The 22,684-nt window shown below is 35.9% G+C and overlaps 1 protein-coding gene across 6 annotated transcripts in view; it reads right to left on the bottom strand.

Moving 5' to 3' along the window:
- Positions 1–2,786: 2,786 nt before the first annotated feature.
- Positions 2,787–22,684, bottom strand: part of BRD9 (bromodomain containing 9) — a 25,170-nt gene continuing 5,272 nt past the window's right edge. The window contains exons 5-18 of one of the 6 annotated variants that reach the window (XM_032102224.1): positions 22,121–22,265; positions 20,111–20,221; positions 19,178–19,353; positions 17,034–17,123; positions 16,071–16,203; positions 13,753–13,828; positions 12,365–12,460; positions 11,492–11,624; positions 10,599–10,710; positions 8,953–8,991; positions 8,457–8,528; positions 7,075–7,177; positions 5,133–5,300; positions 2,787–4,401 (exon numbers count right to left, since the gene is read on the bottom strand). In XM_032102224.1, the coding sequence (XP_031958115.1) occupies positions 4,301–4,401; positions 5,133–5,300; positions 7,075–7,177; positions 8,457–8,528; positions 8,953–8,991; positions 10,599–10,710; positions 11,492–11,624; positions 12,365–12,460; positions 13,753–13,828; positions 16,071–16,203; positions 17,034–17,123; positions 19,178–19,353; positions 20,111–20,221; positions 22,121–22,265 (1,555 nt within the window). In that variant the 3' untranslated portion in view covers positions 2,787–4,300. The remainder of the gene's footprint in view (positions 4,402–5,132; positions 5,301–7,074; positions 7,178–8,456; positions 8,529–8,952; positions 8,992–10,598; positions 10,711–11,491; positions 11,625–12,364; positions 12,461–13,752; positions 13,829–16,070; positions 16,204–17,033; positions 17,124–19,177; positions 19,354–20,110; positions 20,222–22,120; positions 22,266–22,684) is intronic. The other 5 variants (XM_032102233.1, XM_032102244.1, XM_032102253.1 and 2 more) reach the window with 5 other exon arrangements.

Raw genomic sequence — 22,684 nt, 5'->3', positions numbered from 1 at the left:
TACAGTGCTGTCCTAAGAGTGCTCCATTGACACCCTACCATTTCCTAGCAACAATCTATGTTTTGTACATAAAAACGCGAATGAAATACTGCCTATCAGTGTTTTCTTTCTCATTATGCTGTTAAATCTTTCCCCCTCTCCCATGTAAAATGAAAAGTCTTAATTGAACATTTTGCAGAACTTCAGACTGTGCTCTGTAGTGTAATGAATTGCCAAAGAAGCAAACCTAACATAAAACAAGGTATTTTATGTTATCCAAATTGACCCTTCTGAAAATAAAGTTAGCCTTAGTTCTTAATTCCACTACAGATTCACCAAGTTTTAACCCTGCAACGATGGACTGAGTGCCCCATAAGCAAATGGAGAGCTGGGCATTCTGCTTTTCACAGGGCTGCTTCTGAGGGGTCTTTCCTTGCAAAAATAGCATCCAGTCATACTTTCTAAGATTTATAGTAATTTCTCATCAGTCTGGAAAAAATCATTCAACTGCGAGGCATTGCCCCGTCTTCCAAACATTTGTTGCTCTCCCACCCCCTGCCCCTTTACTTGCAGCCACCACTTAGTTAAAGGATCTTTAAACACATAATTCACATTTACAGTTACACAGACACATTCCCTCCTGCAACACAAACCAGCTAATCTACATCAACTGAGTTCTGCAACAGTCAAGTGAGGGTTTAAATGCACTAGGAATAAATGCCATCCCTTGGAGATGCGCTAGCTCTCCTTGTGAGGTGGATGGGCTTCTTCTGCCCTCCCCTTATTAGCACACAGATCAGCATTTATAATAAAACATATTCCAAGGACAGTAGAAGGGTAGAAAAAACCAAACCAGAAAGAGCAGCGTGTTTCCATCCATATGGAAGTAATGGTGTGCAGACTCCAAATCCTACTGTGGCCACGTAAATAAACAACAGCAAAGCAACAAACACAAAAATGAGTGGCGTGGTAAGGACCAGCCCTTCACTCTGGAATGTAGGGGTGGAGAAATCAGGTTATTTCTGCTGGTCAGCTGTTCAGGTCTCATCTGCATAAATCTCTCAACGTAGCAATGTATCTGCCAGAACGCAGAAGAACTACATGACTTTAAAAATGTTTTTGAGCTTTTTCTTTTTTTTAATAAAGAGCAAGGGAGGAACATCAGAAAGATTTTTTACTATTATTTTTTTCCTAATATTTTCAGGTAAATTCTGTCCCTGTATTTGTGAATCTCAAACAGTGGAATAAAGTTGCTCCATGCTGAATCTTTGTTTACAAAGATGTTTGCAATGTGTGCAATACAGTCTCAACGTTCCCTTTGCTGCCACTGAAGATGACTGAGCTAAAACATGAGATTGATGATAGGCATACAAAAGAGAAAAGAATAATCACAGTTATTTAGACCATTTTACATTTTCATTGATATATTTCTACCCTGTGCAAGAACAGATCTAAGATTTCTCTTGCCCTTGCTTACATCCTTAGTGCAATACACTTTTTGATATAGCATTTAATTTTCTCAATTTTTTATAGAAACCCTGGGTTCATTTTACAAAACACCCTGGGAAATTCCCCTCTCTTTCAATGGCACCATCAGAAATATTCCCACTGATGGGAACTCACATAAAGTTTGCTGACATATGGTGCCACCTATAGCCAGGAGATGTTACACATGTCATGTATAACAGATTTTAACGGGGTGCCGTAGACACGGAGTCCTCTTCCAAATGAGCCAAACAGGAAATATCTGCCAGACACACTAGAAAGGAATGGTGTTTATCTTGGATTAAATACATAATGATATATGTCAAATAAACTCACAGAACTAAATCAAGTTTTTCAAATTCTTAATATTTAAATAGGACCATAGGATTACAGGCCTTTACTGGTTAGATCAAAGCTTTTCTATGTACATGAATTTATCACCTGCATAGACAAGAGCAAATAAGACACAGCTTAGGGAATTTTTTATCCTTCAAATAAGTAAGAAAAGGACTGGCAAATTTCTTCTTAAGGCTTTTTTTGAAATAAACCAGAATCATTTGGAAAATGCAACAGCATACCACTGGTATAAGCATAGGCACATGTCCCAACAAGGAAGAGGAGCAGGAGATTCTCTTTCCGCTTGAGAATCAGTAAAAATGCACTGTGACAAACAAGCGAGTGAAAGAAATTACTTCAACCACTTACTTTAAAATTTTTGCATTTTTTTTCCAGAGGCTGCAAACTCGAGAGTCCAATCTTTCTGAAACATATGGGAGAATGAGATTTCTCAAAGAAACACGAAAGCTTTTCTTGCGGCATTTAGTGAGCCCAATCATGTTTATTGGTACATTCAGCAAACAGGTTTCAAGTCAGTGTCTGCCACTTACGAGAGGGCACCACAGCTAAAACATTTGTATTTGCTTCTGGGAAGTTTTGCCCTAAAAGCATTTTTTTCCTGGGGAATGCAGGCAGTAGGACTATTGAAAGGATTGTCCAGCACCCACGGAATGGCAGTTGGAGATCACTGTGCAAAACTAACCTTGCTTAAGGGCCAGACAGGCTGAACAAATAAGCAAATCTTCCTTAGGCACAAAGTGCTGTCTGGTACAGTCATGATGCAAACAACATCCAGCCTTTTATACAACCAGCTCATGGAGCCCATGAAGACCTGCCTACAGAATTTCACGAGTTTGAGTGCATTCTGTCCGAAATCTAAGGTGAAGGTATAAAATAAGATACTGCACATTATTTCAGTTTTCAGTAGCAAACACTGCAGTTCAAACAAAAACCAAAACAAACCAGCACATTCCTCTAAAGGGGTATTTTAAACATTCTACTGTGGAATTTTATTCAAGATCTAAGGCAGGCAATTCAACAGCAAGTGTTTCAATAAAGATTTCCTCACCAACTGTAACTATAATTCAGAGTCTATTACAGGAATCAATTTATATTTACTGGATGAGAAATCAGACTTACTAGAGATCAAAACCACATCAGTTTTAAAGACACTTTTCAGCTGAAATTGTTTGGGAAGCTGCAGACGGACACAAGGCTGTGCATCCACGCAAACCCTCTCCAGCAACACTGTCACAGTGCAGCAGATCATCCATGTCACATCCAAGAACCCATAGTCATGATGAGTCAGAATGCAGGAGCAAAGGAGGCCAAGCACACTGCCACATACATTCCTAACAACTCCCAGACAGAAAAGCCTCGCTGTGTGCTTTCTTCAGCACTCCTGCTTGGAATGAAACAATCATCCTATTTAGACTTTATAAAGACTTTACTATCAGTTATCCGATTGACTTCCTTGATGGGTCCTAAAAACTTACAGGTTTTTTTGTTTATAACTACATGTGGCATGATAAAATCCATCGTTTGAAGCAGCACATGAATTCAACCCAAAACCCTTCAGTATCTCAGACTTAGTAACGGAAGCAAACTTTCCCCTGCTAAGAACAACATATTTGTTACACATAAAAACTGCTTTTCTAATTTTATTAATATTTACAAAATAATGTAAATTCATAACATTTGTCTACTTGCACATAACAATAATACAAAATCCCTCAGTTTCAGTATTGATGTTTTATAAAAGTTTTATTTTGAAATTACTGAAAAGCACACCTTATCCAATACTTTTTCCATTCTATGAGATATACACATCATATTACAAAATACAAGTAGTATCTTTTCTTTGTGTTTCAAGATACAAGGGATCAGAAAAACATTCATCTTTTTCAAATCCAGGGTAGAAGCCTTGTAAATGAGCATTTTACTGCAACTACCAAGTATGGTTGCTCTCAAATTAAGTGCTCTCTACAGTGATTAAAAAAATATTTAAAAACATGGGAAAATATTTAAAAACAATTTATACAGATTATTAGCATTAGGAGATGGAAAACATAGTAATGATACAAATTCAGGCGGTTCTTTGTTGCTCCTTGGAGATGTTCAGGTTAAGACTCGAACAGAACTAGTAAATAATTGTATTGCACTTAATGACTGCTGCCATTCTGGGAAAATCATCACTTTCCAGTGTCTATAAAATACAAATTTTTCTAACACATTATTTGCTGTTTTTCAGTCAAGATTCACAGACTCTCCCTTAACAAACAAATTGAAAGCAGTTCGTGGTACACTGCTAACAACATGATGCACTAATTAGTTTGGGGTTGGGGCTTTTTTATGTTTGCTTGTTTAATCTTGTATACATGATAATATTATACAGCAATCCTCATAGAAAAGAGGACAAAAATGCAGTTTCTGTCATGGACAAAAACTTTATAAAAACATAACAGAAATAAAATACAAAATAAATATAGTACATGTCAGATTAGTTACTGGTAGCATTTGAGGTTTCTGGAGACTGAAGAAATTCATAGGGATCATGAACCATGTCTTGCTGTTCTCCAACACTCAGATGAGAGGGGCTTCCTGTTGAACATGGGAAAAAAAATCAAAACCTTTAAAAGTACAGAAAAAAAATTGAGATATTTATACATATAAACAGCATGGTTATTTCACATGTTCTTTTTGGACTTTTAAAGCAAGACAGACATTTAAATGATATTTAAACAGGAGATTATGAAAAAGAGATCACAAGATTCTTAGTAATTTAGATAATTTATGGAAAAGTAATCATTATGCTATCACTCCGAGTTGAAAAATTATACACAATGCAACAGAGTATCATCCATCCAACATCTTCTACTTTCTCAGAAATGGCAGCAAGCTGTTACGCAGTATGTTATACTATCATCTTGTCTTATCACTGAATTTTACAGTTGACAAGGAAATGCTACTGTAGAATCCCAACCATTACTTGCTGCATACAACTATGCTGAAGTAAAATAATCATTATATATTCCTTAGTGTAACTAAGGGCATCAATTGCTAGTGCTTATAGGGAATTGCCAATGAGTATCAATTTACTTGACAGTTACTTCAATCACACCTAATCGAAAAGTAGTGGTCTTAGTTTTGGAGGTCAAAAGTATGTGGTGTTAATTATCTTTGCCACACATATTTAAAAATTAAAATATGATCAGTCAGCACACTTCTATCAGAGAGTTTCCCACAAAGATTTATGTAAATTACAATGTAAGTTTAAACCAATTTCATATAGAGCACAAGTACTGCAACTTCTGTGACACAGCTAACTTTACCAAGATGATGTTGGTCTCTTTCGGAGGTATTGGAGAGGGAACTCAAATTGGATGATGGCCGGGATCCCACTCGGTCAGCCTGAGCTTCATGAAGGTCCTGAAGCAGCTTAGTTGTTTCATCCAGATGTAGATGGTTATCATCATGATCAAGCTCCTTCTTCACTTTTCCTAAGAGCCACCAACCAAAACCCATAATTAGCACATGTACATTGACCCATGAATTACCAAGTCACTATAAAGAAGTTCTAAAATTAATTAACACAAGCATTGTCTATTACACAAATTTCCTCAATCTTGCATTTTCCCTCGCACTTCTAAAAAGCAACAGCTGCAGATCTGTGCAGCATTGGAAGATGAAGGAAAGTGCCATGCAAAAATGCCTGAAACTGAACTGACTCCCAGTATTTTTAAACAGCTGTAAGAGCTTAATTTGTCTTCCTTATCTGTTAAACACCAGACATGGATAGACTGGCCTGAGTTGGAAGGGACTTTAAAAGCTGTCTTGTTCCAACCCCCTGCCATGGGCAGGGACACCTTCCACTAGACCAGGTTGCTCAAAGCCTCATCCAACCTGGCTTTGAAGGCTTCCAGGGATGGGGAACCCACAGCTTCTCTGGGCAACCTGTGCCAGTGTCTCGCCATGCTCACAGTAAGTAACACATTTAGTTTGTGGCAAAAGAGAGTCAGCAAAAAGATCACTTAAATATCTAACTCAAAATACAGTTAGAACATGAAATCTATGGAGGCAAAGAAATTCCCATCACAGAAGGCTCTAAGAACAGTATCTTCTCCAGCTACACTGATTTTGTAGTAAGCCAAATAAAACTGTGAAACTGGAAAGAACTGGACGTATGTGCCAATATATGCTATTCTTTCATTGAAGACCTAAAAAAAATTCCCTCGACTTTAAACAGGAAGAGTAATTCCTTCCCTTCTCTTTCTTAAGTGTTAATTTTGCAAGAATTATGATAAGAATTAATGCTATAAACTCTCTCTGGAAGCCAACTGATCTAGAAGTATGATTATTTACAGAAAGGCCAAAGAAGAAAATATAAGCAGCTTTCAGTGGTGCATGAAATTTATACATGTAAGACTGATATATCTAAACATTATCTATAAAGTGGATATTTATTCATTTTTTACTGAACTGCAATAAAATTAGAGCGAGACAGTATAACCAGAGCTTACTTTTCAATTGCTTTTCAAACTGTACCTATGTGAGAAATTTGTAGAAATCTTTTTTCCCTTTAAGTCTTCCATTAGCGTGGCTGTGTTTTATAATAGATAGTTTGGCCTCTTTCACATTCTGAATTAAAAGTGCCTTAAAACATAAGCAGATTGTTTGCTTGGATAACATTTTTTAAGACATTTGACCAGCTCAGCTGCCTGCAGAAGTGGCAACAGTACTTCTTGTGGTATTTAAAGGATAACTATGAAAAGCATGCATTTGAAACAGCATCCAAATTCTTTTACACAACTGAAGATAAACACCAGAAGCTTCCAACACCAGAAGTTTCTTCTGATTTTTGTTTTGGGATATTCCGAGTGGCAATATGATCCAGTTTCACGTACTAACCCAATTCCCAAGTTATTTTAAAAGACATCATATGAAGCAACATCACTTCTGAGTGAAAGTTTCACACTGATTCTTAAAATTTATGTTACTATGAACGTATGAAATACAAGCAAAGCTATCAAAATAGTGATGTACAAATTCTTCGTTTTCTTCAGTTGTACAGGAAAAGTTAGCTTGGATAGATGGATGTCTCAAAGGAAAAACAGAGCAAGGTTTCATTTATCAGCCCTAGACTTTCACTTGTGTCAAATGTAGACTTATTACTACTTTTCAAACACTTTTTTTAGTCTTAGCAAATCCAGCTGTCGTTTTGTCTAAATGGTACAACTAAACCATAACTGATGTCATGTATATTTAGTTACTTACCTAACGAACTTAACATAGAAATATCGAGAGATACATCTGAATACGGCTTCATGGAGAGAAAGTCCAAGTCAGAAGTGTTACCGTCTCCAGCAGATTCTCCAACCTATTAAAATACAAGGCACAGAAGGACTAGCAAAAGTGACAAGCTGTCATATAACTTTCCAATCTTTAAGGCACAAATCCATTCTCTCAGAAGTGTGTACACCACCTGAGACTGGAGCATCCATAACCATCTTGGCTAACTTGAAATTCATAGACAGCTCAGAAAGGTTCCCGGACAGACCAGTCACACGAATGGTCAGGGATGTGCACAGTAGTCCAAGCCTTTTATCTCATGATCCAGGACTGCTGAAACTCAATTACACATTCAAGTCATCCACGTCTCATGGTAGAACCCTGGAAGCTGGCTGTATTACCAGTGTCCTTCATCTTCTCCATATGTGAACACTGGATTTACTGAAATTTTTAGTACAGTGGGCCTCCCTCTTCACAGTATCAGATGGGCCTCTCTAGTATTTTTTCTATCCATCTGAATAATGAAATACAGCCTGCACTGCACAATTCCCTTTCTTTCCACACCCGTTGCAATATTGCTAATGTAATGGCACAAAGGAAGAAATCAGAGTCACTAAGATTCAAACCAGAGAAATCTCTGAGGGTGCCTGTTCCAGCAGGAGAAATGAGACACTCAGGTAAACACACAACCAGGTATTATCCTTTAGAAATACGAAAATGAAACCTAGCACTTTCATGAAATAACTTAACCAGTTACCTTCTAGAGAAGTCCACACCTTTCCACAAAACTAAGTAATATTTATAAAGTTATGAATTTTTTTAGTTGTTATAATGTGATCCATACAATTTTTATGTGATTTGCCATGGAACACAGTGCATATCTACTGTTGGAACAAATAATTTGCAAGATCAAACCTGTACTACTTGAAGAAATATTTGACTAGTAGCTGTAAAAGCATAAGGTATGCATTAGTTACCCGTACTTTCTAATAGACATTTTCAATGGATGTGGTAAAACAGATTAATATTAATGGAGTTTTTTCCAATTTTACAGCAGGCTGAAATTCAAATATCAATCAGCAGATCAAGTATCTTTTTTGGATTCCTGTGTGACCTTTCTGCCTCTGAGACTTAGTTACACATGCTGAAATAAGCTGGAGGATACAGAACAATAAAGCCACAAACAAAACCAGACTGAATATCAGAGAATTCATTTTCAGTACTGAAACCTTATTCTAGATACTGTAATTTTAGTATTCTACCTCAGAGCTTGCACTGAAACAAAATAATGTCTCAATACTATTTTTTTGTTTGTTCTATGGTTTTTTTCCCTGTTGCTTCCCTCCCCTCCCCCCTAACCATTTTACCATAATCTGTTTGGAAGAATCCAGACAGGTATTACGCAATTTGTGTTCTTCTTTTATAAGAACTGGCAGAACCTAAAGAACAAAGAAATACTTCAGATCTTAGCATTTCATATCTTTTATTTACTAAGAATGTTCCCTGAGAATGTTTGTGTATTTTACTCGTTTTCCACAAAGAGGTCCTGGGCCAGCACAGAACACTGTCACATTTTGTGATGTTTGAGTAGAACCTTCACAAAAAAAAATGAAGACCAGCTCTTCTCCAGGGCAACCTCATACAGTCATGCCAACAATTTGTAACTAACCAGGACAGCCTCTCTAGGAATAACCTAAAGCCTCTTCTTTCTCATATACTCCACTAATCAATCTTTTCTGTATTACCATACAGAACAGAGGTATATTAAATAAAATGAAGAATTTGAATGTTGGAAGCTCAGAGAACATCACTTTCGCACTTTTTCCAGTTAAAAATCCCAAACTGAGTATCAGCATAACTTACTTTAACTTCATCCAGCGGTTTTACTGGGATGTTTCGCCTCTGGAAAGAAAGAATACCAATAATTGTTTATATTCAACACATGGGACAGACATCTTTCTTGTACCATTTCAAGTATATTCAAACTTCACACACAAAAGGAGGCTAGAGACAGCTAACTTTTCCACATATCTGTAATGCAATTACAATGTAACAGTTGCTTTTCTTAAATATTTTAGTATTATGCATTTTAACTAATCTTTGAGTCCCCTTATACTATTTATTCTGCTCACAAACTTTATATTCAAGTGCAGTATCTTTGTCAATACTTCAGTAACTACTAATCACAAATCATTCAAGGTTGTACTTTCAGAGATACTAATCCTTTCTCAAATGCAGCAGCACAAAATGCTCAGGCATAAAACACCATGACATATGATCAACTGAAACACACTTAATTGCGTAAAATCAGCATATATCCACATATGTCACAACTGAACAGCATTTTTAAGTGCAAATAGCTATTGAGAGGTCTTCAGAAATTCTCAGCTGAAATAACATTCATAGAAAAACATGGTAAAAGGCAAAGGCACATTTTATTTTAAAGCTAAGTTGACTGTGTTGCATACACACATTCCTCTATGTAGGAGAGTATTCAAAATATTGGGGTTTAATTTCTTGAACTAATCCTTTACATTTCTTCCTGTTATATGTGCAATCTTATTCCCATAGGGAAAAAACACCCAGAAAATTCTAAAGGATTGTCAGTGTTCTTCATTCTATTGTCTCCTTATTTCCAAACACCATCCACCCTATTCCACTTCTAAGTCTGCAAAGATTTAGCATAATCTCATTTCCACCATGTCAGGAAGTCTAAATACTTTCTATCTTCCCAGCCTGCCTCCCATTTTTTATTCTTCAATCTTTCAGAATGTCGGCATTTTAAATAGCAGACAATTATTTCAAACTACGAGTGGTTTTCGAAGTGAAGACAACATGAAATTTATCTTCAGAAATTATGCAATTTCTTTTAAAGTATTTTGTCTTGGGAATGCAAACAGTCCCACTAGAATCATACATATTTCTGAGAAAACTCTTTTCTCCAATCTTAGTATGAATCTCATCAGGAAAGTGCTTTTGCAAATAAGTTAAAAGCTTTTCCTGTACGACATGAATGTAGAAGTTAGAACTGGCAGGTAACAGACACCTGCTACAGTGATAATTAACCTGTTCTTTAATTTTACTTCCATGTTCCAAATAATTAATCCTTCCACAAGAAATGTATTTTGCTTTTCAATTAAGAAAAGACCCCAAACCTTAACAAAAGCATTGCAATGTAACTCAGAAGTAGGTATGTAAGTCATGACATAGAGTGACGAGGCTGCCCAAAAACCATCTAGTTGGTTGGTCCCACTATGTTATATCCCCTGCCTCCTCCTTTCTGCAGTCACATAGTGAAACCACATTGGAAAACTGACCAAGCCAGTGAAAAGGATTCCTCCTCTGTTGATTAATTCAGTCTCTAATTTGGTTCATGGTTGCTTGAACAGCTAAGCTTAAACTGCTTAAACTGACAGTGGAAAACAAATCATCTCACACAACATTAAAAAGCCAGTAAGTTCATTCTTATTCTGATGAATTTGTGACATTTCAGTGCACCCAGGACACACCTGCTTTAGCTGATAAATAGTTTTGGAATGGTCGCCACTAGTGATCTGGTCAAGAAGATCATCAACTATTTTCTTGCTGTAACTTCCAGCATCCTTCACAAATTCTTGTAAGCTAGCAGGAATGGAGATAAGCATTACAGAAAACATTTACTTTCATAAAATCTACTTCTACTTAAAATATGGTTTTCCCCAAATACACTGCATTACACCTACATTTTCTTTGGTCTAACTCTTTTATGCTTCTTCAGAAAAGCAAGCAAGGCCTTCAAGACACAGAGTTTTTTCCTTTATTTTAATAATAAAGTACACCTGCAACTTGTTTTTCACAAGTACTAGAAAATTTTGACTTGAACTATCATTGATGGCAGGTTAGTGGGTTAAAACACAAAACACAAGAGATAAAAAGCTTGCGATTATTTCCTTCCCTCCATAAACAACAATTTAATGATAAGTGGCATTTTTCTTTTCAAGTAGCTTTAACTCTTTCAAAACCCCTTGAAAAACATCATTGTTTTAAAGCCACTGAAATATGTTACTTGCCTTTTAAAATTTATTTTCTGCTGGGTTTAAAGCAAAACACTAAATCTGTGGCAACCTATATATACTGTGGTTGAAGACCCTAATAACAAGATCCATTACAACCTTGCAATAAAACAGGATAGCTTAAAAGGACAAATGGGAAAACCCCCCAAAACCCAAAAGCAAACAAACAATATATGAAAAAAAACTCCAAGAAGGATGAAAACTAGCTTCAAATTTTATAGTGATTTATTTTAAAAATAAGTTTGAGAAAAAAATTCAGGATTTGGAGGGTCTTAGTTGAGAATAAGTTTAAATTGCTTTGCAAAGAATTGCTATGAGAAGTTAAGACTTCCTAGTAAGGAGGCACTTACCTTAAGGCACACTGGATCCCAGTTTCATCACCATATGCTGAGTATAGGAGCTCCATCTCATCTGGTTTCAAATCATGAAATATAGAGTTGTTTTGCAAGGAAGGTGCCGTATTGGCACTGGTAAGAAAGGTTACTACACAGGTAAAAGAAAGACACAACAAATGATTAGCACAAGAGTAAAAGATCACTTGGGGAAAAAAAAAGACTGTGTTTTCTGAAACAGATAGAGAAAGTGCCATGTATTTTTTTCTCCAACTGAAAGCAAGAGCAGTATCTCAAGGACACTTCCAGACTCTAGAATCAGCACAACTATTTTAACCATATAAACAAACATACTACTGGAAAATCAAGAACTATGTTATTCACCCCACTCTGAGAAGAAAAAGATTCATGGCCACACCCCCCTTTTGTATTTCTACATTTTGTGTGCATCTACTTTACCGCTGGTTGCCAGTCAGTTTCTGGAGAGCAGATTAGAAACTATTAAAACTGGTAAAAAAATTTCACAGTCTGCACAATCCTTGTCATATGATGGAAAAATGCAAATGGCTGGAAGTTGTCTCTCAACTGTAACTGCAATTACTCTGGAAAAATTATTTCCCCTACAGGAAATGGACTACCATTATTGGAAATCTTCTAGTGTGGCTACAGCACTAAGTTAAAATATTAATCCATAAATTAGGTTATGTTTAATAAGCAAAAAAATCAATTTAAGAAAAACTGCATTCTGCTGTTAATGGAATTATTATATATTAAAAAAATAACCAAGCAAACTTTCATATTGAGACAGGTATAAACTGAAATTATGTTACATCAAGTAATTGCTCAAACATTTAATAAACACAAAGTTAAAACATGGTCTTTGGTATTTACCTTTATTTCTTCGTTCATCTTTGAAGCCCAGTGTAGTGAAGCCAGGTAATAATTTGCTTGACAGTGAACTCAGATCCACTGGGTGAGTTTCTTCCTCTAATAATTTGATTTAAAAGAAGGCTTAGAAAAGCATTTCATGTTTACAATTTATGATGAATAATTAGAATTTGCTATTTTAGAGCTGTAATTAACATGAAGACTAAATGTCTTTTCATCTATACATTAAGGGTAGGTACTGTTAATTCAGGTTCTCCATTTAAATTTCAAACACAAGCTATAGATATGCTTCCATGTCTTATTCACAAGATCTATGGCTTACTTAAGTTACTTCACTTTTAAAGTATACAGCAGCATCTGTAATAATTATAGTAGCTGATTCACAAACTTTCGAGATCCAGATATTACTGAAGTGATAAAAGCAGTCTCTTATGTTGACTAAGTGGCTGTTTGTTTATAGAAATCCATTATCATCATTCTTTAAATTTTCAGTGGCATAATTTCAGAGGCATTAAATACCTTTTTTTTTTTTCAGAAATAGGTAATAGGCTTGATAGCAGTCAAAATGCTCAATTTCATTCCAGAAAAATTTACTACCGAATGAAAGGAATTTAGCAGGCTTGTGTCTCTCAATGTGATTAGTCAAAAGCATTGATATATTCATCAGTGAAACAACAGGAAAGCTGTGAACAAATTCTGATCTCAAAAGGTGCAGAGAAGGAAGTACTAAATCAACATGACACACAGCACCAAAAAACTATGGCATTTCATTCATCACAAATTTCAGTACTTCTGCATCTTGAGCTTGAAATTAAAACAAAGGAAAAGCATAAAACAATATAAATAATATATAATAACAGAATGAGAAAAACTGAAAGAAAAGATCACGGAACTAAAGAAAAAATATTGAGCAAAACCTCATAAACTTAAAACTGAAATTTAGCTAATGATTTAAATTAGGAAATAAAGAGGTAAAAGATTATTCTGAATTTGCATCTGTGCATAGCACATTCACATAGGATTACAGCAATTTCATTCACCTTTTGTCTATTAGGTATTGAAACTACAGTGTACTTGTCTTCCAAGCTTTTTATAAAGTTGTAGCAATGTATAAGTGCTTATAAAGAGGTATTATTTTATCTTCTCCCTGTTAGCATCAGTAAACAAAGTATCTGAAGAGTGAAAATATGGAAGGCAAACAGAAACACCTTTGGGGTGTTTGGGGAAATGGTTTGGGAAATAATTAATGAAAATAATAAACTTTTTTAAAAATTAAGAACTATTTTAAAACTCATCTCTACTACACAGTGTCTGTATCTACAGTTAAGACTTCAAAATCTCTTAGAACATTCAAGACTAGAAATGTTTGCTCGAAAGAGTATGGCTTTTACCTTCTGCTTCTGGATCAGATGAATTCACTACACTAAATAATAAAGTTCCATCTCCATTTTTTTTCAGATAACCAATCTGTGAATAGAACCATAAAGATAGAGGAGCAATCATTCAAAACTGTTCACACTCAAAGAAGGAGTTGCCCATTTACACAGAAAACTATAAAAAGCATTTTTAGCTGTATTGAGATACTGCACTTTGGTATTCCCCTTTTCATACAGAGAATCTTGGGTCACAACTATTTAACACCACTTAGCAAGTGCTTCAGAACAGAAGATTAAGGAGCAGAAGTTCATATATCATATGACAGACAACACCTTATTCATCTTTCTAAATCAGATCTAAAGTTTTCAACCAAGACAAACCCAATTCCACTACCACTAGCACAGAGTCAGCCTTCCTGACTGCAAAGTCTAGAACACACATCCCTTTCAGAAGCAGAACTGTAACTCCTATCCACAAACAAAGTCACGGCTTATTTGAAAATTTAGATTGAACTGCTTGTTTACATGTCTCACCCACAACTTTCTCTAATTAGAAGTACTTTTATGAACACACTACCAAATTCTTCAAGAGGAAGAAATGTTTTGACAGACCTATTGAAGCACACAAGCACAATGCTAAAGACAGATGTGAAAGACAACAAGAGCCCACCAGGGTCTGTAAAGGTAGAGCCAGATCCAACACAACAAGCAAAGCTAATGTCAGAAACTGATTACACATGAATTGAGAAAAAAAAAGACTCTAACCTCTCAATATAAAGTGATAAATGAAAACTGTTCTCTCCCTACAAAAATATTACTAAATACTTCCAAGGAAATCAACAATAAATCTTCTCTATTTTGTTTTTTATTCCACTCCATCTGAAAAAGTTTAAAGCTCTCCCCATACAGGAGGCCAAAGCTAATATTGGTTTACAATAAAAACAGAGGTGAGAGATGCTGGAAAGAGAATGAACAAGAACACTACCTTCAAGTGATGGCAAAAGTTAGCAATGGCTGAATTCCAAAACCATGCCAGTCAGTGTTACCTAGACTCTGTGGGACATGCAGTGGGGCTGTCTAGCTGATTTAACAGCCTAGGCAATTAAGAGCTGCACACCTTCAGAAACTTCCTTGAACACTGCAAAACTGACTGCATCAGCATGAAGGACTGGTATTGTTTGAGGAGATTTTAAAAGGCACTCTTACTTTGGAGGTTTCAAATAGCCTTCAATCCTATCAAGTCTTCTAATCACCCAAAGAAACAGAGATTCACTGAACCTAAACCTTCACCCACTATTCTTGGCAGCTTTACTTCCTAATCCAGTTGAGCCTAAGTTGACTGCATAAAAAGGGCCACTGCCCAAGAAATGGATATTTAAGTTTGAAGACACAACACCACTTTTGCTTCAAAGCAAAGTTCCTTCTGCAATAGTTTTTAAATAGGTGGAAAATGCAGGATGTGACAACATCCTGATTCTTTTCTTGACTGCAGTGGCCACTAGAGTGACAGATGAGAAATGGGAGCAAAGGTGGGAGTAAGTCTCCACAAAATTCAAGGGAAAGAGAGTAAACGTATCTCAGTGCAGATCTGTAGTGAATCCCTGGAGCATTCACTCCAATCCTAGCATAAGGAAATGACGGAATCCACCACCATCATCACAGAGCTAAAAAACCCACAGCCCAAAAATAGAACCTTCAGAGAAAACTGCACCAACTGCATCACCGAGCTTGTCCTTCTAAACCTTGGAAGAGCACAAAACCCAAACACATGGACCAGTATCAGAATCACATTCAGGACTGTCAAACCTGCTATCTAAACCTTATCAATAAAAGATCTTTGTATTTGGTACTCATGCTACAGCTGACAGCTACTACTTGTAAGTACAAAACTACAAGACCTTACAGACCCTCCTCATTAAAAACAGTAATTTAACACTTAAAAATATGTTAATTCCTGGGGGTGGGGGAGCCCTTCAAAATATGCCATAGTTTGCTTTATCTGAGGTTGCAGCAATACGAGAAGTGTGATGTTATTTTAATCACTTTCAAGGGCTGCAACTCAAAATTGAGGAACGTTTCACTGTTTCCTGCAAGTGAATTTCCAAAGATGTTCAACACACAATAGAACTTGAGATCCACTTAGGATCCCCCTACAATGGCTTTCAGTGGGAACTAAATGATAGACAACAGCGGCACTGGTATTCTGCACAGAACACACATCCCAGATGTTCCAGTCTCAGAAACCCCAACAGTAAAGCCTGTTTCCTAATGTGAAACAAAGTATTCAATAGTCAGGCAGAAATCGGAACTGCGAACTGCCGTGTGCAGTAGACCTTGCTGTTGGGTAGATAGCGATTGATCCTATCCCGAGCTTCATCTGCTGCATGTTCCACTAGTGCCAAGACATGTTCTTCAGCAGTGCTGTCTGTCAGGCTGCACGCATTCCCCTCAGGTTCAAAAATGCAGCTAAAAAAGAGAAGAAGAGGAGCTGTAGGAATTAAAAGCTAAAACAAAACAAAGGGCTGAATTTTGGCTTTGCTCAATTGAACAATCAGTCCCACTCTTCTCCCAGTGTCAGTCTACTTCAGCATTTGAGTGGAATTATAATCATATTATGAAGTTTTGCAGCAGAAGCTCTGAACTACCAAACGAATTAACTTCAAAAATTTAATTGTTTCTGTACCTTGATGAAAATGAAGTATTAAATGAAGTACAAAACAGAGATTGGGAGTAAAACTGCATTGATACAGGGTGAATGCTGTATGCATGCTTAGTCTCCCACATGCATGAATATGCTATTTTCAAAAATTCCAAATAGGAAGATGCAGAACAGAAATTACATAAAGAAGGATAGAAACTAGCTAATCAGAGAAAAAACCCAACAGGCTGCATTTATGATGATTATGTCATACAGCTGCTTGCAGAAGTAGGACACAACTCCCAGTCTAACAGGGAGTCCTTTAATTCCTATGTTTGTTAGCATCAGCAATTAGCATTCCTAATCTGTATCAATCACATCACTGCTTGTAATTGAAATTACAGAATTTAGAATTTATCTTTCAGTAGATCCCTTTTCATTAAAGCTCCAAAACAATAAAATTGTAGCAAATAAGCATGCCCAAGGATGGAACAGGACACAGCTATCACATAAAATCAGAAAAAGGTAGTATCATAAAGAAAAGTGTGAAGGTATCATAGAATATGGCAGTCTTCATTATATTTTATATATAAAATAAATGTTGTACATCAAAATATTTCAGGGCATTATATGGACATTAGACACTAGGGCCAAACACCTTAGGTACTGGGTAGAGCATCTCCTCACACCAAATCCATTTCTCTCTCCTGGGTTATCTTCTTCCATTTGCTTAGCTAAGAATTTCTCTCTGTATAGAGATTCAGATCCGATACACAAGTAAGTTTTGCTATTAAAGACAACAAAAAGATCACAGGATCATACTATTACGAGACAAATGTGTTACACGACTTTGTTTCATTGAAACTTTACGGAAGGCTGTACACAGCAGGAAACTCCTCAACAATTGTCACTTTCTATCACACTCTACAGAATATTTAAAGGACAAGAATTTTGAGAGAACGTTCAGAAGATTGCAACACCCTAAACAAAATTTGCAAAAACTACTTAAACATTAGGATGTTCAATGATCAAGTCACTTTTTAAACTGTATAGAGGTCTAAGCTGCTTTAACACTTTGCAAACCTTGACTTCAACTCCTTCTCTGTTTTTAACCATGAAATATGAAGGCAAAAATAGCTGTTATTAGGTTTGATTTTCCTCCTCCAATGGTCTTACTGTTCATCAAAAAATACAATATCAATCCTACAGATGCAAAAATGTAAGTGTTTAAAAGTTCAAGTTAATTGAAAAAAACAAATTAATTCCAACTACTAAAGTTACATAAACATTGAAAAGAACAGAAAAGTAAATTTATACTACAACTGATTTCAGAGAAACTGGTACCAGGATAAAATTAAAGGTTATAATTTTTAACTACCTGAACTGTATGTTAAGGTAGATGTTAAAGACAGAGCCACACTGTATGGTTTGGCAGTCTCAATTTCTTGCTCTGTGACAAAGTAAAATGTTACTCCTGTAGTTGAGTTTATGCAAGAATTAATGCTGGACACCACACAAACCAAATCATCACGTCTTCTAAGAAAATACAAACAATCAAAAACCAAAGCACCAACCCCTCAACTCTTGTTTACAAAAAGGTGCTTTCAGCTGATTTCTACACACAACCCATTAAACAAGGGACAAGTTACACTTTTTAAATTCTCTATGGTACAGCAACAGATTTGTTCTGTATGTTATCAGTAGAAGAGTTTCTACCACAGAAAATTACAGTTTAAAATTGTTTTTGAAGATACATGGTTGCAGTCTTCTGTTTCCAAAAAAAACCTCCATTAGAATACTACCTCTTCCATCAGCATTAAAGATTACAAAAATGCTGAAAGTGTAATAAATAAAAAGTGGCTGATGAGAACTCTAAGGTTTACTTTTAAAAAACATGGTATATTTCACTTTTTTTACTCTGGAGATTTAAAAAGAAACCTGCAGAACATATCTACACGATCAGATTATTTAAGACATGACCAGTGATGCTCTGTTGCAGTATTTTTTCCATGAAGTTCCAGCAGATAGAATGCCCTACAATTTAAACTCGCAGTCTATCTTTGGATGTCTATGCAAGAATACTGAACAACGTAAGTTGCTTGTATATCATGATTTCTGCTAAAATCTCATAAAATAAATTGATTAAATTGCGATTTTTAAAACTATTTTACTAACATTCAATTTTAGCTATAAAAATATGAATTTATGACATGGGGTGCCTGTTAGCTGGAGGATTACTATTGCACTAGCAATGTATTTTACAACGAAGCTTAATAAGATTTCACTGGGGAGATGTTATCATCTGCTCCAGAAATAATCTCCTGTACCTTCATAACCTGCCAGATAAGGTTAAAGTTAAATAAAATCACTCACTGATCTGGGGCCACTTTGCCATCCTGGAAAGAATCTCTTACATTTTGATGTGACTACTTCAGGAAAGGGAAAAAAGGGACAAAATGCAAAAGGTATTTGTGGCTATATCCAAAATAAAGTAACATTTTAACCACCATGAGAAGAAACCACTCATTATTTAATATAAAGAAGAATAAAAATATCTCTATAGATATTAATTTTAAGTGTTTAAAAGAATATGCAGTCATCTTTTGAATTGTTTGCTTCAAGTTGGGAATCACTGGGTTATTAAACAAGTTCTATAAATAAACAAATAAAATACAATAAAATTGCCCATTTATCCTATGGACCTCAAAGAAAAATGCTGGGTTTTTTTTCTCAGTTCTTTGCTGCTGTGCAATACCACAAAAGCTGCAACAAGCCAGTAAGCACGCCCATTAAAACCTTTACCTAATAACTTCTTTATTTTGCTTTTTGGATTTCTTGGTAGTCTCTGCTTGTACAGGAACAACTTCAGGAACAGGTTCTTCAACTGCTGTATCTTCATCACCCAAAAGAGCTGCCTGCTGAGAAAAATCCATGTCCTGCATAAACGACATGCTGCGCTTCAAAGCTAACAGCCGTTCCTAGAATCAGAAAGGACAGAGCGGCAGGGACTTAACCTTTCCCTCATAGCCAAGATGCTATGATAATGGGATGGGATGGGAATGGCCATGGCCTTATTTTGTTCTTAATGTCTCGTTCCCAATGGCGATGCAACATGATTTGGTCATGGTAGCATGGCATCAGAATTTCTGCAGCCCAACTATCAAGAGAGAAACAAACAAACAAACAAACAAACTGCATATGCAAAAACAACTGTCTATTTTACACAAAACTTACCATCACTGTAACACATGCACACACGCACACACGTGCACACACACAGAGCAGCTCACAAAAAAGCCTTCATTTGACAAGCCAACAACTGTATTTGAGTTAAAAGTATTTGCAACACCTCTGAAAACTCCCCTATACCCAACACCTTGAAAACAGTAGTGCTTTCTTGTTTATGCAGAAATAAAACTTAAATGAGATCTTGCTTTCAAAGTTTCAGCCAGAATTAGGATTTTACAGTAGAGTTTGATATATGTGGATCTCAACAGCTTTCACTGAAAGAAGCTCCTACAGACATCAGTAGTGCAGGTAAGGTTGAGAAGTAAGTAAAAATTGACTTATAACAAGAATGCCATCAAGCCCTTAAATATAGCAGCACTAACTGGCACTGCTATAATTATCACAGATGGGTGAAATAACATTTATCATTGCTACTATGTTCCTTTTAAGTATGGTAGCATAAAAACCCCCAAAGTTTCTGCTTTTTGTTTTTAATAGGTCTCTTACTTTGCTCATCATCTTAAAGCCTGTGTGCAGTATCTTCTTGGCTAGCTTGTAGTAAACAGTATCTGGTCTGTTGTAAGTCATTGCATTATCACACATCAGTTTAAAATCTGCCTGTAAAATACAAAACAAAAGAACTGTAAACATTTCAAGTCCTTTGTTAAATGACTGGAAGATACCATTCCATCTTGGCAGCTCTGTGAAGAACACAGTAATATTCTAGCAGCAGGCTCATGAATGCAAGCCAAAAACAGAATTGCAAAGGTTTGAGTCTTTTTTTTACCTCTCCAAGATGCTCAGTTTCCTTTGGAACTGGCTTTTGGTTATAAAAAACACCGTCTTTCCTGAATGCAGTATGTAACATTTTCTCCTTAACCAAATGGACCAAACAGAAGAAATGGAGAAATCACCAGAAGGACCGAGCCACCAAGGCAACTTTTTACAGCATTCAAGCCCTCTGCCTCCAATTAACGAGACCATCACAAAAACAAAAATTCAGAAGGTGACATGGAGGAGCAAACCATGGGCCAAGAAGCAGACAAAAAAGTGCATGTAAGCTACACTTCTAGTGATGGCCTTTCAAGTGCTGCAGGAAAAGCCCGACTTTGAAGTAGACCCTTTTTTCCTGCAGCAAAACGGGTGAGTTTTCTGCAGCAATTGCCCCTCTTCTAAATGCAGGAAAGAGTTCTTGCAGACTCTACTCTTAGACAGACCGTCTTGTGACTAGCCTCAGCAAGTCATATCAGAAAGGTAACCTTTTCAGCAGACCTTGTTTCAGAGGTTAAAAACCTACAAACTTCATTTCTGTACTACAAAGCTTATGGCTTTGTAGTTCTGTGTGATTAGGTACCCTCGTGTATCTAGATAGAGAGTCCAATTCCTTTTTCACTCTAACATGGGCAGACTTTTAGCAAACTTTTATTACTGCTCAGACTACCAGCAGAAGCTAAGTCCTTCAGAAAAAAAGAATCTGTCAGTCTAAAAAATACTGCAATTTTCATTTCTTTTTTAGGTTCTATCCCACCAGTTTCAATGCTGCAACCCTGCCTGTAACTAAACAGCCACAGAGCTCCCACTCAAACTTCCCTTTAAAGTTCTTAAATAAGACAATCCAGCAAGATAGAATTTAGAGATCTGAAGGCATTGCTAATGGCAATGCTATTACGAATCCTTTTTTACCATTTCCAATAAATCTCTATAGCATATTTAACAAAACAGAATAATCTTTGTCAAAGCATCTGTAAGAAAAGTAAACCTTTCTTTGCTCACCTTGCTGGACCTTTCAAAAGACGATATTAACCCTGAGAAACAAACCAATGCTCTCTGCCAAGGCTATTGTTACATCAGTATCACTCTAGGAAAAGCAATTCTGAAGGCAGCTAATAGACCTTCATGAATCAATTAAGGAAAACTCTCCTTCAGGAGCTGGCAATACCATGAAAACATTTCTTACTGCACTGTTTGTAAAACCATGATGCACCCAATAAATTATTACAGCAATAATACACTAAATAACTAAGTTAAGTTGCAAATAACCTTGCCAAGTAAGTTTCTGCCTGAAAATAATTTCAAATGAAGTTATATGAAAAACAGGACAATTAAAGATAAAAAATACGTAGTTGTTATTGACTCTTATACAAGGAGCTTCAGTATGTCCACAGGTTTCTTGCAGACAGGTCCAAACTACATTTTGATCAACCTAACAAGGTCTAGATTAAAAGAAGAAAAAGGAAACGAGCTCAATGGCCTAAGTCTTTGTGGTAGTCTTACTCGTGGTAAAGTTTAGCAGCATAAATTCCACAGAACTTTAGAACATGGTCTGGGTTTCCACAGTAATTTATAGAAGACTGTAGTAGAATCTGACAGATTATTTGTAACACACTGAATATACAAAAGCATTCAGTTCAGTTCTGAAAAAAATGAGCATTAATTAATGTAAGAAAGGCTTTTACAGTTAAAAAGAATCTTCAGTTTCTTACTAGTTGTGAAATACCTAAATCTCTATTAATTCACCTTGAATTCAGTGACTGATTTGTATTCATTTGCTGCAATTTTTTCCTTCATCGTACCAAAATCCATAGGGTGTTTTATTATCATGGAATATCCAGGAGCAATGGCATCCGTGACTGGAAAAGCAAAAAACCCATGAGGATCTTTCCTAAAAATAAAAACAATAAATTTAGATTTACAGCAGCAAACAAAATGATCCTTGCTTTTGTAGCACATTAATGACAGAATAGTACTAGCTAAAACAGAAAAAACACAAAAAACATTCTCATAAAACAGATGCATGTTTGAAAAATTTTCTGATAAAAGAGAGCATTTTGATTTCACATATGTACACTTTTTGAAAGACATTAAAAATGTCTTTCAGTTCAATTCAGTGATCGAATGATCAATTCAAGTTAGTTCTTGTATTTCTTAATTAATTCTTGTATGTTTTCTATGTCTCTACTCTCCAACTTGGTCTTCCAGCTTAATTGTAAAAAAACCCTCAATTCTTCTTGTTCATAAGGTCCTCTAAAAATAAATACAATGTTTAATTTTTTTGAATTAGTTCCACATTCAGCTTATTGC

This window comes from Corvus moneduloides, chromosome 1 (genome assembly GCF_009650955.1).
Source record: "Corvus moneduloides isolate bCorMon1 chromosome 1, bCorMon1.pri, whole genome shotgun sequence".
Classification (NCBI taxonomy): Eukaryota; Metazoa; Chordata; class Aves; order Passeriformes; family Corvidae; genus Corvus; species Corvus moneduloides.
This window is presented reverse-complemented; position numbering and strand designations above follow the sequence as displayed.